This window comes from Canis lupus, chromosome 28, assembly GCF_048164855.1.
Source record: "Canis lupus baileyi chromosome 28, mCanLup2.hap1, whole genome shotgun sequence".
Taxonomy (NCBI): domain Eukaryota; kingdom Metazoa; phylum Chordata; class Mammalia; order Carnivora; family Canidae; genus Canis; species Canis lupus.
This window is the reverse complement of record NC_132865.1, coordinates 36,306,988-36,322,971: the sequence shown is the minus strand read 5'-3', so window position 1 is coordinate 36,322,971 and position 15,984 is coordinate 36,306,988. Positions and strand designations below refer to the sequence as shown.

At 35.4% G+C, this 15,984-nt stretch overlaps 1 protein-coding gene across 3 annotated transcripts in view; it reads right to left on the bottom strand.

Annotated features, from left to right (window-relative positions):
• Positions 1–6,011: 6,011 nt before the first annotated feature.
• Positions 6,012–15,984, bottom strand: part of TCEA1 (transcription elongation factor A1) — a 40,312-nt gene continuing 30,339 nt past the window's right edge. For all 3 annotated transcript variants that reach the window (XM_072804623.1, XM_072804622.1, XM_072804624.1), the window contains exons 9-10: positions 9,376–9,447; positions 6,012–7,637 (exon numbers count right to left, since the gene is read on the bottom strand). In XM_072804623.1, coding sequence (XP_072660724.1) covers positions 7,629–7,637; positions 9,376–9,447 — 81 coding nt within the window. In that variant the 3' untranslated portion in view covers positions 6,012–7,628. The remainder of the gene's footprint in view (positions 7,638–9,375; positions 9,448–15,984) is intronic.

Below are 15,984 nucleotides of genomic sequence, written 5' to 3'. Positions count from 1 at the left end.
CTGGTGACATCTATGTGTATGAAAGAATCCTGAAGCTGCCCCAAATCAATGCAATTCTAAGGATTTTAAGAATTCTTTATTCATTCATTCATTCATTCACTCATTCATTCATTCATGAGAGACACAGAAAGAGGCAGAGACACAGGCAGAGGGAGAAGCAGGCTCCCTCTGGTGAGCCTGATGCTGAGACTCGATCCCAGGACCCTGGGATCCTACCTGAGCCAAAGGCAGATGCTCAAACAGAGAGCCACCCAGAAGTCCCAGGTTTTTAAGATTTTTTTTTAAATATTTTATTTATCCATAAGAGACACAGAGAGGCAGAGACACAGGCAGAGGGAGAAGCAGGCTCCATGCAGGGAGGGAGCCCAATGTGGGACTTGATCCAGGGACTCCAGGATCACACCCTGGGCCAAAGGCAGGTGTTAAACCACTGAGCACCCAGGTGTCCCAAGAATTTTTATGTAAACTTTGAAGAGTTTATTTTGTTGGGATAAATGGCACTCCATTTGGGGGGGAAAAAAAAGGATATATAAACAAATATAAATTCCAAACCTTTTAAAGATCTCAAAACTTTTTAAAAAGAGAACATTATAAGAATATTGGAAGAAAATGTAGGCAATATTCTTGTAGCTTCAGATGGACAAGGTCTTCCTAAGGAAAACATAAAGCTAAGCCAGACAACATAAAATACTAATAGACTGGATGATATGAAAAATATCATTTAAATTCTGTGCCACAAAGACAACATAAAAAGAATTAAAACACAACTATCATGCTATAAAACAAAACTAAAAAAGTCTATGCAGAATGCATTATAACCTACTAAGACAACTCTACAGACCAAAAAGGAAAGACACAATAAAAACAGAAGGAACAGAAGAAATCAATTGGTTATAAACAAGAAAAGATGAGCATAATAAATACAAGAAGATAATCATATGAACTCAAATTAAACGAGAGAATAGTGGTTGCTCTTTCCCCCCTAGATTTGCCCAAACCAAAAGGTTTGAGAATATCCAGTAGTAGAAAAGGTGTCAGGAAAAGGGCCTTACTGTTGACGGGTAGATAAACTAGTTTGCCTTTCTGATGAGCAACCTGGCAACATCTATCATCCTGAATGTACATATCCAGCAGCTGGTCAGTTCAACTGTTAAGAATCTATCCTACAACAAAACCTCAAAACAAAAACTACCCACAGGGAATAGTCTTGAAAGGAAAGGCTATATGTGCTCATGGACTCTCTATGGTGAAAATGAATACCATACATACTCTGGCAGGGAGTGTTCTAAGGTCAACTGCTAAAGGAGAAAAGCACGTTGTAGGATTTGTATGTGTGCCCATTTATGTTAATAAAAGCCATTCTAGGGGTGCCTGGCTGGTTCAGTCCATAGAACATTCCTCTTGGTCTTGAGGACATGAGTTTGAACCCCAAGGGCACAGAGACTAATTTCTTTTTTAAGTTTTTTTTTTTTTTAAATAGTCATTCTAAAAAAATTCCTCCTTTGATTGAGGTGAGTACTGTTTCAAGGTCTTTACAAACTACTGTTTAGCCCTTTCTGACTCAAAATTCTAAGGTAACCTTTATGGAGGTTAAAGCTCCTTGTTAAAGTCTCACAGCTAGTAAGTTTGGATTTTGTTTGAATTTGAATCTGAGCAGATCGAAAGCCTGTGCTCTTCTTAACCACCAGGCAATGCCGATTTCTTAGGAAAGAGGACTTTTATTCATAAAGCCCAGTATGAGCATGTACACACAAACACACAGACATAAAGAAAATTACAGAGCCAGGGAAATCATTTTCTCTAGGTCATGATTTTGACCTAAAAGACAAAGGTAATAAAACCAGTTTCATAAGTGGTAGTTAAAAGTAACCCTAACCAATCCCCTTTGCCCTCATGACTCCTGAAGTTTCAGGTAGCCAGTTTTTCTTATTTGTCATTACATGACAAACATCTATTAAAAATTAGTCTTCATAAAAAAATTTAAAAATCAGCCTTCATATATAAAAATACTACTACTGTCTTAAGTTAGATTATTTTTCTCCATTAGTTACTGAGTTTGGCATTAAACCATCTAAGCTTTCTTTCCTGGCATATGCATAAGCAAAAACTTGAGTCATCTAAAGTACAAAAGTCACCAAACAGGACTTTTCCTAAGTAATGCCAACTTAAACTCTCATGAAAGATGAAGTTGGGGCAGCCTGGGTGGCTCAGCGGTTTAGCGCCGCCTTCAGCCCAGGGCGTGATCCTGGAGACCCGGGATCAAGTCCCACGTCAGGCTCCCTGCATGGAGCCTGCTTCTCCCTCTGCCTATGTCTCTGCCTGTGTCTCTGCCTCTCTCCATCATGAATAAATAAATAAAATCTTAAAAAAAAAAAAAATGAAGTTGTGGCCTTGGCATTATAAACTATCCACTTGAATTAACTGTCCCAGTGGAATATACTGGAAAAGCAAATAAATAATAAAAATATTAGCTATAAGAAAACTAGAAATTAAAATTTGATTAGCCTAAGAATGAGAAGTCTGAATTAAAAAATAATTATCTACTTAAGCATAAAAGTTCTAAAAATTAACAATATGGTGACTAGTTACCAAACTGTATTGTATATTTTGAAAGTTGCTAAAAGACTAGATCCTAAAAGTTCTCACTAGAAGAAAAAATATTGTAATTATGTGTGGTGAGCGATGTTAACTATTGTGACAAGCATTTTGCAAAATATACATATACTGAATCATTATGTTGCACGTCTAAAATAATACATTATATGTCCATTAGATTTCAAATTTTTAAGTTTTTAATGGGGAGTTGGGCATCTGGGTGGCTCAATTAAGTGTCTGACTCTTGATTTTGGCTCAGGTCATGATCTCAGGGTAGTGAGGTCAACCCCGTGTCAGGCTCCACACTGGACATGGAGCCTGCTTTAGGTAATTCTCTCTCTCCCTCTACCCCCTCCCAAAGAATACATAAATAAATACATAAAGCTTTTAATGGGGAGAGAATTAATTAGCATTTGGTCTTATGGACATGTTTCGATGAATTTTAAAACAGTATTAGGGGTACCTGGATGGCTCAGTGGTTGAGCATCTGCCTTCGGCTCAGGTCATGATCCCGGGGTCCTGGGATCAAGTCCCGCATCAAGTCTCACATCAGGCTCCCCACAGGGAGCCTGCTTCTTTCTCTGCCTATGTCTCTGCTCTCTCTCTGTGTCTCTCATGAATAAATAAATAAAATCTTTGGGGCGGCCCGGGTGGCTCAGTGGTTTGGTGCCTGCCTTCGGCCCAGGCTGTGATCCTGGGGACCCAACATCGAGTCCCACATCGGGCTCCCTGCGTGGAGCCTGCTTCTCCCTCTGCCTGTGTCTGTGCCTCTCTCTCTCTGTGTGTCTCTCTCATGAATAAATAAAGAAAATCTTTAAAATAAATTTTTAAAAAACGGGATTAGGACTGCAATCATTAAGAGGGGAAAGAATGGAGAGATCAGTGAAACAATCCTGAGATAAATCAGTCTGATAAAAAACCTGTGACTTTAAATTGCCCTTCCAGATCACTTATGCTTCTTCTGCAATCACCCAGAAATCTTAGTAGTGCTCTCAAAGGCTTGGATATTCTGATATCAGCACTTTTAATTAGAATCATTTTACATTTACCTAATTCAAATATTCATCCAATTCACGATTTAAAAAAAATGTTTTTCAGTTGCTTGCTACAGAAATTTATCTCAAACTAGCTTAAACACAAAGGAAATTGATTGGCTTTCATAAGCAGGAAATCGAGGGTTGTTAATACAGGGTTGTTCTAAGCTTCAGCAAGATCAGATCCAGGTAGTCAGTGTTATCCAGACCTTCTCTCCAGCTCACCTGCCCTTGGCTTCATCATACACAGAGGGACTCTGCATTTTGTAGGCAAAATGGTACAGCAAGCCCCAGACACAGCTCCAGGTGGTTTATCTATTCCAGTAAAGACAGTATTTCTCTCATCTTTCAGAGAGTAATCCCAGGGAAGGGGCACTCGGTGGAGTGGGACACTATGAATGACAGAACTCCAAGGTCAAATGAAAGTGAGGCACCCCCTAAATGAACCAGACAAAATATTTGACTACTGCCAAAAAGTCAAAAGGTATAACTACGCCATTCCATTCCAGTGCTCTTGCGGTTTTTATTTTTTTATTTTATATCAACTATTCTTTCAAATGGCATTATTACAAAAACAATTTGGATATATACTATAAACCACATTTAAGGGTCTAAAAAAAACTTGTTTCAAAGCAGCTTGGTCCTCCAACTTTGGAAACATTTGGGCTACTTTAACTGGACTATATGGCAGATCACACATGAGATGTTGTTGCTATCTTTGCAGTCATGACCATTAAGGGAAAAAAATAATAATTAGCTGTCTTTTTATAGTACTCAAGGAGAGGAATCAGAACTTCATGAGCATCTACTATGTGACTAGAAGTATGCTTCTAGGTGTTAAAGATACTGCTGTTTCTCATAAAAACTTACTGACTCCATCTTTACTAAGTTACAGCTGTTGGTTATCTAGTATAGCCAGGTGATGAGATTCTTCCAATGCATGTCTCATTACTTTCAACTGACTTCAGTTAACTTAATCTTTCTGCAACATAATTCTTCAATTACGATCTAGGAACTTAGCAGTAACTCTATTTAGTGTGAAACAGCATCTTCACACTTTCTTATTTCTGAAACTGACAAAAATAGGTGGATTTTATGTCAGTGACTATTCACATCACATTTCCCAGTGGGATATTCAACTCTTCTTAAATGGCTAATTTTATACAGCTAAATATGTGTGTGAGAAGGTGCTGGAGAGATAAGAGTATTGATTAAAACTCTTTAAACTACTACACTCTATACCTGAGTTTTTATTTTGAGAAGTAAATTCAATTCAAAGCCCTGAATTACAGTTTGACCTCTAAGAATAATCACTGTGTACCTATAAAAACTCAAAGTATATAGCCTGTTATTTCTTTTGGTATCTTGTTAATACTTTAAACTTATTCTCCATTTGTAAGGTATATATAAATTTCAATGTTTGGGTGTATATAAATATTTCAGGGTCGCTCAGTAAGTGCCCAACTCTTGGTTTCAGTTCAGGTCATGGTCTCATGGGTCGTAGGATCAAGCCCCACATCAGGCTCTGCACTCAGTAGGGAGTCTGCTTAAGTATTCTCTCCCTCTGCCCCTCCCCCAACTCTCTCACTCTCGCTCTCTCTTAAACAAATCTTTAAAAAAAATACTTCAGAACTTTTGTCATGGCTTAGCAAAACTTATAAACTAATGCTCATCACTTCTGAGCTAGAAAACCAAGGTGGTTATTTTCTGCTTTCCCAGGATGGTGCTTCATTAATTCCCACTACAGATGTCTTAATTCCTCTGTATATTCATTTAAGTATAATCATGTATGTATATTTGTTTTACTTCCCACTCCTTTACAACTGGCTAGTATTTTCCACTATTAAGACTTTGTGATCTCTCATATTATGTTAAGTGCACACACGGGATGTGCTTGCATACTCAACTCAGAACCACTCCTGCCTCCCTCACCAGGAGTCCAGGAAAAGAGAAGAGAAACATGTTATGTATTACTACTCAATACTAGTCTTTATTAAAACTAGGCAGGCACCACCTAATTAAAATTATCCTTTAAAAAATACCTTAGTAGTTAGGGACACTTGGGTGGCTCAGCCAGTTAAGCATCCAACTCTTAACTTCAGCTCAAGTCATGAGCTCAGGGTCATGGGATCAAGCCCTGCTTCAGCCTTTGCACTCAGCATAGAGCCTGCTTGGGATTCTAATTCTCCTTGTCTCCCTCCCCTCACTTGCACACGCATGTGCACACACTCTAAAATAAATGAATAAAAATAAACAAATAAACAAACAAACAAATAAATAAAATGAATAAAATCTTTAAAATATACCTTAGTAGTTGGGAGAGAAGTTTTGAAACAAAAGGTAGAACAGGCATCAACGTCTAAATAAAATGAAAAAATGTGATACATGTTTAATAACAAACTTTATTGAATTACAAATTTAAAAATGGATCACTTAATTTAAAAGTGGGACTATTTTACTTTTATTCTTCCAAAAATGCACTTTATTTTTCAAGTGATAAAGGTTAATCTGTGAACTGACAAAGTAGATACAGGATGGTACCAGTGGACCAATGTTCATATAAGGGGTCCTAACATGAACCTTAATGTTGCTTTCTGTATTATATCGAATTGATTTGCATTAAAAAAAAAGTGGGAAAAGGTAGCAAAGAGGAGTGCAAAGCATGTACTTAAGTTTTCCTACAGGAGTCTGACAGAACATAGATTTAGCATGATAAAATGCGGCTTCGTAAAAGTGGCCTTTATGATGTGCTAGAGCAAGTGTACCCTAAGGAACCTATGTGAAAATCATTTCTTCTTATTCCTAACAAAACAAATGGTACACATGTAAAAAAGAAAATTTAATTTTAAGATTTGTACTGTAAACCCAATTGCGTTATAGCCCATATACTCAGTTTGTTGAACAACCTCATTCATTGTGTAACAGAAAAAGAGCAAATTCGACTCAAAAAAATATTTTCTATCAACCTCCATATGGAAAGACCACAGCGCTAATGATTTATATAGTCCTTAAACTTAATCCTTGGTCAGTAAAGATTTCCAAATCAAAATCAAGTCATGAACTGTTTGCAGTAACTACTATACTAAAATGCTAACATTTTCTTCCCAGGTATGACTTCCCATGAGGGGGAAAAAAAAGTCACAGGTTTTCATTCTTTGCCTATGCTGGGATGTATGAAAAATCTAGTAAACTACAACAGTGTTCTGCAAAACTAAAATACACTACAAAATCAAACAGGTAAATAAACAACAAAACCAAACTGATTTCAACAAAGTCATGTTTCCAAAAGTAAAATCTATTAAGAACAAGTCATAAACATGTACAAGAAATTACAAGAAATGATTATCATGGTTAGTTACAAATGCAAAATAATATCTAATTATCCCAGACTTGTGAACATAATAATTAAGATCAATCTCATACGCTAGTTCAAATATTATGTACAATTTAGATAAGCTGGTCAAGTATTATCTGAATACACACCACACTTAATAAACTTAAGTTACCTTTTCTCCTCCTTTACAATTTGTAGGTACGTGCCAATATGGGGGAAAAATAGTAATTTCCATTTATGTATTAACTGAGAACAATAATATTACTACTGCATATGTTTTGGACTGTAAAAAAGTTAAGGTACATTTTCCTTTTAAAAGAAAAAAAAAAAGGTAAAAATAAATTGCCAAAAGTCTAATTGACAAAAGTTTAACATTGACTTACTATAAAAATGAAAAAAAAAATGTTCTGAAACAGATATAATTATGTGGTCTCCCTACTGATCTGAAGCTACAGAAGGCATTTAATAGGAAGGAATGCTATGTCAAAACCAAGACTAACCCAAGGGATGTATGTTACTTTAAAAATCTGATTTGCAGGAAAACTAGATGTTTGGCCTAGTTTTATTTTATTTATTTTTTTTATTTTTTATTTTTTGGCCTAGTTTTAAAGCTAATTACAAAATCCATTTTTTAATGGTCCAGACATTTTGCCATTTCTTCCAACTCAACAGAACTGTCAAAAAAAAGAGAGAGAGAGAAATATTTCATGAGACCTTTAAATACAGACAATGGGGTGTACCCCGCCCCCATTTAATACAGTATACATCTTATACTGCTAAAGAAAGAGGCATTTTTTTTAAAAGATGCTATATTTCTTAGACATGAACAGACACCTAAGTGTTTGACTTTTCCAATTTAGAATCAGTAGGAATATAAACTGAAGAAATATTATATTTAATATGCACCCCTCTTTTTAATGCTTCTAGGTTAAAAAAATGAATTAAAAAAAAATGAATTCCAAACTTGAACTTCTAGAGTAAGCCACTCTTAGGCATCAGCTTTCTACATTAAATTGAACTTTCTTAAATCCAAGAGATACTACGTCAAAACTATGCTCCAAACTGCCTGTATTCAAAACAAACTGCAATATGCCCAACAGTAACAGTAATCATCATCATCATCATCATCGTATCATCCATTTTGCAAAATAAATCTAAGAGCAATCTGAAAAAGCCAGATTTGCTCAACAAGACCAAAAACAAATAATTAAAAAATGAATGTCCCTCTTTTCAACCAATGCAAAAAACTTCTACAACTCAGGATAGGAGACATTGTTTCAAATAATGAAGACATTCTCAATACCAGTAACCTTCTCAGCTCAGAACTGAATTTGTATATAATAAAATGGGTACTGGCCTCAACCCCTGAAATAATGTCTAGGGCCAAAGTCCTATACCATATTTGTGGAGGATATTCCCCCACTGCCTAGCATTTAATTCACTTGATTTTCAGAAAATGCTTTCACTTATGTGAATAATTCAAAATAAGCAACAGAAGTAAAGGGCTAAAGCTAAGTATAGCTTTAAAAAAAAGAATCATACAAGCTTCACAAAAACTAATAAATGCAATCCATATTTTTGGAATAGCAACAATTATCAGGCACTTTTAAAATATATTACCTGTACTCTTCAACACAGCCTGTGATGTAGATATTATTTACATTTAATATGTGAGAAAATTACAGTTCACTAATGATAAGAAGCAGAGTTCAAAGTCTGTTTGGCTCCAAAGACTATATTCCTACCACATGAACCTCTCCAACCACACACACCTAGGATCCCCATCTCTATTAACAACAAAAATGGTTTCGGAAGTAACGTGTAATTCTTCTCCCAAGTTTAAGTTATATTTCTGTTGCTCACAAGAATCACTCAAGAAGAGATCATTTAAATAACATACACTTGCCTGTGTGGGGCTAATTCAAGAGTACAGAGGCAATATGAAGGCTCAGAGAAAAGCCTACCAAACCATGACAGTGCTCCTCTGTGAAATTCCTAAAATAAACACTAAAACTATCCTGCTGGATGGATTTCAACAAGGTAAAGTAATCTTTCCAGAATCAAAATCAATGAAGACAAGTAATACCCAAGGTACAGATTATCTGGAAGTACAAGAGTCAAAGCAATTAAATGAGTATAATATATACACGACTATGATATGATAATTACACAGTTAAGATTCAATCCTGTTACTCCTGCACTAAAACAATATGAAAATTAAGTTAACACTCTTAATTTCTAATAGAGTACAATATAGTATATTCCTTTACAAATGGTTCGTCATGGACTTGCATAGTATTAGACAGCATGAGCAGATATATATATTTAGATACCTAGGTATCTGAATGAAAAGACATGAATAAATCTATTATAAATGGGTAAAATACGAATATAAGAAAGTGTCAGAGATACCTTCCATCGATTTCCACATTCATTGCAGACAACAAACGTTGTCATCGGTTCATCAGCACTACGAGTTTGTACCTGCAGCAAAATCAAGTGAAAAATATTACTTTTTACAATACTATAAAAAGTCAAACCTAAATAGAAACATTCTACATTAAGATATACAATAACCACAATTTCAAGATAAAATGTATAAGAGCCTGAAGCAAGTTCAAATAAGCTAAGTAATGTCAAAAGGACATATATTTCAAAACTTCATTTTTCTAAGTCATTCCTTCTTTTCATGTTTAATTTATCCCAGATAAAGGGGAAAATCATCTAAAGTCACACATACTTTTCATAAATGGCTAATAAATATTAAAATTTTTCATCATCACTAGGAGCACAGAAATATTAAAAGATACGTCCATCTTCTCTTATAAATTAGCAGTGATGTAAAAATTATGAATATTTCATTCTGAAAAATATAAACTATCACAATCTTTCTAAAAGTTTTATGCAGTAACAAGGTAAGAACCTTAAATATCCATTCTCTCTGACCTAGGAACTTGACATCTGAGCTATTCTAAGATGCTAATTAGAAACACAAATAAAGACGTGTGTACAGATCCACATCATTAATCATTACAGAAATGCAAATTAAAACCACAAGGAAATATCACCTTACAGGTGAGGTTAGAATGACTATTATCAAAAAACAAGAGATAACAAATGTTGCTGAGAATGTGGAGAAAAGGGAACTCCTGTACACTGTTGGTAGGAATATAAACTGGTATATCCATTATGGAAAACAGGATGGCAGTTCCTCAAAAAAATAAAATTAAAAATTAAACTACCACAGGAATGCCTGGCTGGCTCAGTTGGTAGACCATGCAACTCTTGATCTCAGGGTCGTGAGTTTGAGCCCCACATTGTGGAGGGTAGACCTGACTTGAAAAGAAAAGAAAAGAAAAGAAAAGAAAAGAAAAGAAAAGAAAAGAAAAGAAAAGAAAAGAAAAGAAAAGAAAAGAAAAGAAAATAAAAGAAAAGAAAAGAAAAGAAAAGGAAGAGAAGAGAAGAGAGAGAAGAGAAGAAAAAAAAGAAAAGAAAAGAAAAGAAAAGAAAGAAAGAGAGAAAGGGAGAAAGAAAGAAAGAAAGAGAAAGAAAGAAAGAAAGAAAGAAAGAAAGAAAGAAAGAAGAAAGAAAGAAAGAAAGAAAGAAAGAAAGAAAGAAAGAAAGAAAGAAAGAAAGAAAGAAAGGAAGAAAGAAAGAAGAGAGAGAGGGAGGGAGGGAGGGAGGGAGGGAAGGAGGGAGGGAGGGATAAAGGGAGAAAGAAAGAACAGACAGCATAAAAAATAAAATCAACTACCTTATGATCCAGCAATCCTATTCCACTAATGTATCTGAAGAAATGAAATCAGCACCTTAAAGAGTTATCTACATACCCTTGTTCACTGCAGCATTATTCACAATAGCCAAGATATGAAAACAATCTAAAAGTCCTTCAGTTGAAGAATCGATAAAAAATGGGTAAAGAAAAGTGGTGTGTACACACACACAAACACACACACACACACACACATTATTCAGCTATAAAAAAGCAGGAAATCCTACCATTTTAGGTAACACAGATGGACTTGGAAGGCATGCTAAATAAAATATGCCAGAGAACAACAAATATTATATGGTATCACTGCGTGACATCTTAATTAATTAATTAATTTTAAAAAGTTGATTTCATAGAAACAGAGAACAGATGGTAGTTGTCAGAGGCTGAGAGAAGTGGGAAATGGAGAGATGTAAGTCAAAGGACATAAACTTTCAGCTATAAAAAGAGTAATTTCTGAGGATCAAACATGCTTTGATCCTCACTAGCACTGTGACCATAGCTAGAGTAGATCTTAAGCATTCTCAACACCAAAAAAAAAAAAAAGTTAATTATGTGAGGTAACAGATTTGTTAATGATCTTGATAATCATTTTACAATGTGTATATGTATCAAATCATCACAGTGTACACTTTAAAAACATTCAATTAGGACGCCTAGGTGGCTCAGCCATTGAGCACCTGCCTTTGGCTCAGGTTGTGATCCCAGGGTCCTGGGATCAAGTCCTGCATCGGGCTCCCTGCAGGGAGCCTACTTCTCCCTCTGTCTATGTCTCTGCCTCTCTCTATGTCTCTCATGAGTAAATAAATAAAATCTTAAAAAAAAAAAATCAGTTATATGTCAATTATTCCTCATAAAGTTGGGTGTGGGAGATCTGTGTACAGGGATGTTTGAAGAGTTTAATTTTATAACAGTACAAACACTGGAAGAAACTTAAATATCCAATAGGGAAATAATGAAAACAGAGCATACCAATCTGATGGAATATTATACAGTGATTAAGATGTTTACAAAGGTGTTGTTGTTGTTGTTGTTTTAATAATTAAAGGAAAATACTAACATTATTATAGTAGCTAAGTGAAAAGAAATAAAGTTCTCCCTTGAACAATGTGGGAGTTAAGAATGCCAACTTCTCCTGCGGTTGAACACCCACATCTAAATCTCCCCAAAACGCAACTGCTAATAGCCTACTGTTGACTACAAGCCTTACCAACAACACAAACTGTCAATTAATACATATTTTGTAGGTTATATGTACAATATACTGATTCTTAAAGCAAGCTACAGAAAATAAAATGTGATTAAGAAAATCAAAAGGGGGATCCCTGGGTGGCTCAGCAGTTTGGCGCCTGCCTTTGGCCCAGGGCGCGATCCTGGAGTCCCGGGATCGAGTCCCACGTCGGGCTCCCGGCATGGAACCTGCTTCTCCCTCTGCCTGTGTCTCTGCCTCTCTCTCTCTCTCTCTCTCTCTCTCTGTCTATCATGAATCAATAAATAATAATAAAAAAAAATCTTAAAAAAAAAGATAATCAAAAGGAAAATGTATTTACGGTACTAGACATGTATTTGTTGAAAAAAATTGTAAGTGGACTCATGCAGTTCAAATCCGTTGTTGTTCAATGGTCAACTGTATATAAAATGGTTTATGGGGGGGTCATGGGTGGCTCAGTCAGTTAATCATCTGCCTTTAGCTCAGGTCATGATCTCAGGGTCCTGGGATTAAGTCCTACCCCTACAGGCCTCCCTGTTCAGTGGGGAGTCTGCTTCTCCCTCTCCCTCTGCCCCTCCTGTCTGTTCATGCTTGCTAATATATAAAATCTTTTTAAAAACTGGTTTGTAGTATTTAGCTGCAATTAGATTAGGAAAAAAAAAATCATAAAATACTGTAGGCACCAAAATACTGACCACTGTTCTTTCTGAATTCAGATTAATGGGTGATTTTTAAATTTTTGTTCATATTTTTCCATATTTTTCTATTTTTCTATAAATAGTACTTTACATTGCTTTAAAACAGTTGGTGCCTGGTGGCTGTTGGTTAAATGTCTGACTTTTGATTTTGGCTAGGGGGTTGTGGGACTGAGCCCTGCATCAGGATTCGCAATGGGCATATAGTCTGCTTAAGATTCTCTCTCTCCCTCTGCCTCTTCCCACACTCTCTCTTATTTAAAAAACAAAAAACAAAGCTCTTATGACCCAGAATTCCTACTCCTGAGAATATAGACAAAAGAATGGAAAGCAGGGTCTCAAAGAGGTATTTGTATACAGAAGTTCATAGCAGCATTATTCATAATAGCCCAAAGGTAGAAGCAACCCAATGTCCATCACTAGATGAACGGATAAATAAAATGTGGTATTACATACAGTGGATTATTATTTAGCCTTAAAAAGGAAGGAAATTCTGACACATGCTATATAATATGGATGGCCATTTATGATTATATGGTTTTAATTTGCATTTTCCTGATGATGAGTGATGTTGATCTGTACATAGATCTTTGTGTTTCTAATTACTACCTTAAAATAGATCAAGTATTAGAACTAAGCCAGGGACAAAAAAGGAAAAATACTCTTATTAGGCTCCATTTATCATTTTGACTACCTTGAATAGTCAAACGCAGAGACTGGTGGTTGCCAAGAGCTAGAGAAATGTGCAGTTACTGTTTAATGGGTATATAGAGTTTCAGTTTTGCAAGAGAAAAAGAGTCCCTGAGATCGCCACAGTATTATGAATGTACTACTACTCAACTGTGTACTTAAAAATGGTTAAGGTGGTAAATTTTAGATTATGTGTATTTTGCCACAACTGTATGTTTTAAAACAAAAAGAGAACTTAGGAAAAAAAATAAAGCTAATATGATTTTTAAAAATTTTATCAATATAAGATAATAGACTTCTCAAGTTCTCTGAGAATTAATGAAAACAAGGTCCCAAAGATAGGTTATCTTTCAACCATACATTCCTGAATGAAGCTGACAACACATTATTAAAGTTAAAAGTTATTCTTAGGTCTAAGTCACGGGGCAGATAAGGAAAATGAGTGAAGGCAAGAACCTGAATATCAAAAATATTGCATTCTAAATAAGGTCTATTTAAATTTAGTGTGGGATGATGAAATCCAGTATATGACTGCTTCAAAGATGAGAAGCACACAATACTTGTCAACTATCACCATGATTTTTAACTCAAAAGCCCAAAGAGAGGGGATCCCTGGGTGGCGCAGTGGTTTAGCGCCTGCCTTTGGCTCAGGGCACGATCCTGGAGACCCGGGATCGAATCCCACGTCGGGCTCCCGGTGCATGGAGCCTGCTTCTCCCTCTGCTCCTCTCTCTCTCTCTCTCTGTGTGTGACTATCGTAAATAAATTAAAAAAAAAAAAAAAAAAAAAAGCCCAAAGAGACATAAAAGGCATTCTCAAAATAAGCATTCTGCTTATTTAAGGCCTTCAGATAAAAGTGCTTTGAAAAGTCCTTCTGAAATATTCTCATTCATCTATATCAAGATACTTGCTTACTAGGGCCCTAAAAGTACATAGATAGGAGGAACTTTTTACTCTCTGGGCAAAATGTTAATCTCCTGGTAGGTACATGTTAGCCAAAAGTCAAACTTAAGTCTTTTATAAAAAAAAGAGGCAGAAGTTTATATAATGTGCTACCACATATATTTAAGAAATGGGAAAACGGAGGTGCCTGGCTGGCTCAGTCAAAAGAGCATGCAATTCTTGATCTTGGGGTTTTTGAGTCTGAGCTCCATGTTGGGTGTAGAGATTACTAAAAAATATAAAAAATAAACTTTAAAAAGAGAAAACAAAAATATATTCATACTTATATGTATATGCATAAAACACATAGAAAGCCACACAACAAACAAACTAGTAATCCTGGTTTACCTCCAGGGAGGTGGGACCGAGTTGCTGCAGACAAAAGTGGGAGGGGAACTTTCCATTTAGAATCTTTTCTACCTTTTGAATCTTTAACCTTGAGAATACAACACCTTCTAAAAATTTTTTTTTCTTTTTTTTTTTAATTTTTTTTAAAAAAGTAAAGGTTCCTTTCTACAATTTATATGGAGTTTAATAATACTACTTTCTTAACTGCTTAATTTTCTGTCCATCAGAAAATTCATTTTCCTAAATCCATGACTCTAAAACATTAACTGTAAGTTGTTCTTAAAGGGGAAAATTCGAGTTTAGTAGATTACAGACACAGCACAAAAAATAGCTACTTGACAAAGGAAATTACTGACAGTGATAAACCATTTTCACACACACACACACACACACACACACACACAAAATAACCACTATGAGGATCTTCTCAGTTTTCTTTTTTGTTCAAGAACAAAGGGCAGCCTGAGTGGCTCAGTGGTTTAGCACTGCCTTCAGCCTAGGGTGTGATCCTGGAGACCCAAGATGGAGTCCCACGGGCTCTCTGCATGGAGCCCGCTTCTCCCTCTGCCTGTGTCTCTGCCTATTTCTCTCTCTCCCTCTCATAAATAAATAAAATCTTAAAAAAATATATATGTTGCAGAAAAAGAATCAGTATCTGGAAAGCAGTTAAGCTAAAAGTACCCACGCTCCAAGTGAGGAAGAGTAAAGAGCTTTCCTTAAATTATACAATCCTGTCAGATAAAAAGAATTATACCCAATAATCAACTGCTCAACTCTTAGATAAAGAATATGGCCATTTCATTACATCCTACAATGTTTTTTTCTATAAGTTTTATTTAATTGATAGAGCTTTCACATAACAACTTTCATGAAAATATAAACATACCAACTTACTTTCAATTAACTAGACTGAATAGTTCACATCTCCTCTTGTAAAATATCAAAGTACTGGTAATTATCTTTACTACTTGTTTTGAAACAGGAGTTGTAAGCACTCTATGTATTTAGTTTTAACTGAATTATAATTGACAATATTGTATTAGTGTCAGGTGTACAACATAGTGATTTAGTACTTTTACCCATTACAAAATGATTTTAGTACTCTGTTACTACACAAAGTTACTACATTACTGACTATATCCTCTATGCTATGTATTATATCCTTGTGACTTATTTTATAACTGGGAAGTATGTACCTCTTAATCTCTAATCTTCATTTATTTCAGGCATCCCCCACCCGCTCTTCTCCAACAACCACCAGTTTATTCTCTGTATCTGAGTGTTTCTATTGTTTGTTTTAGATTCTACACATAAGCGAGATCATATGGTGTTTGTCTTTCTCTGACTTACTTGCCTTACCATAT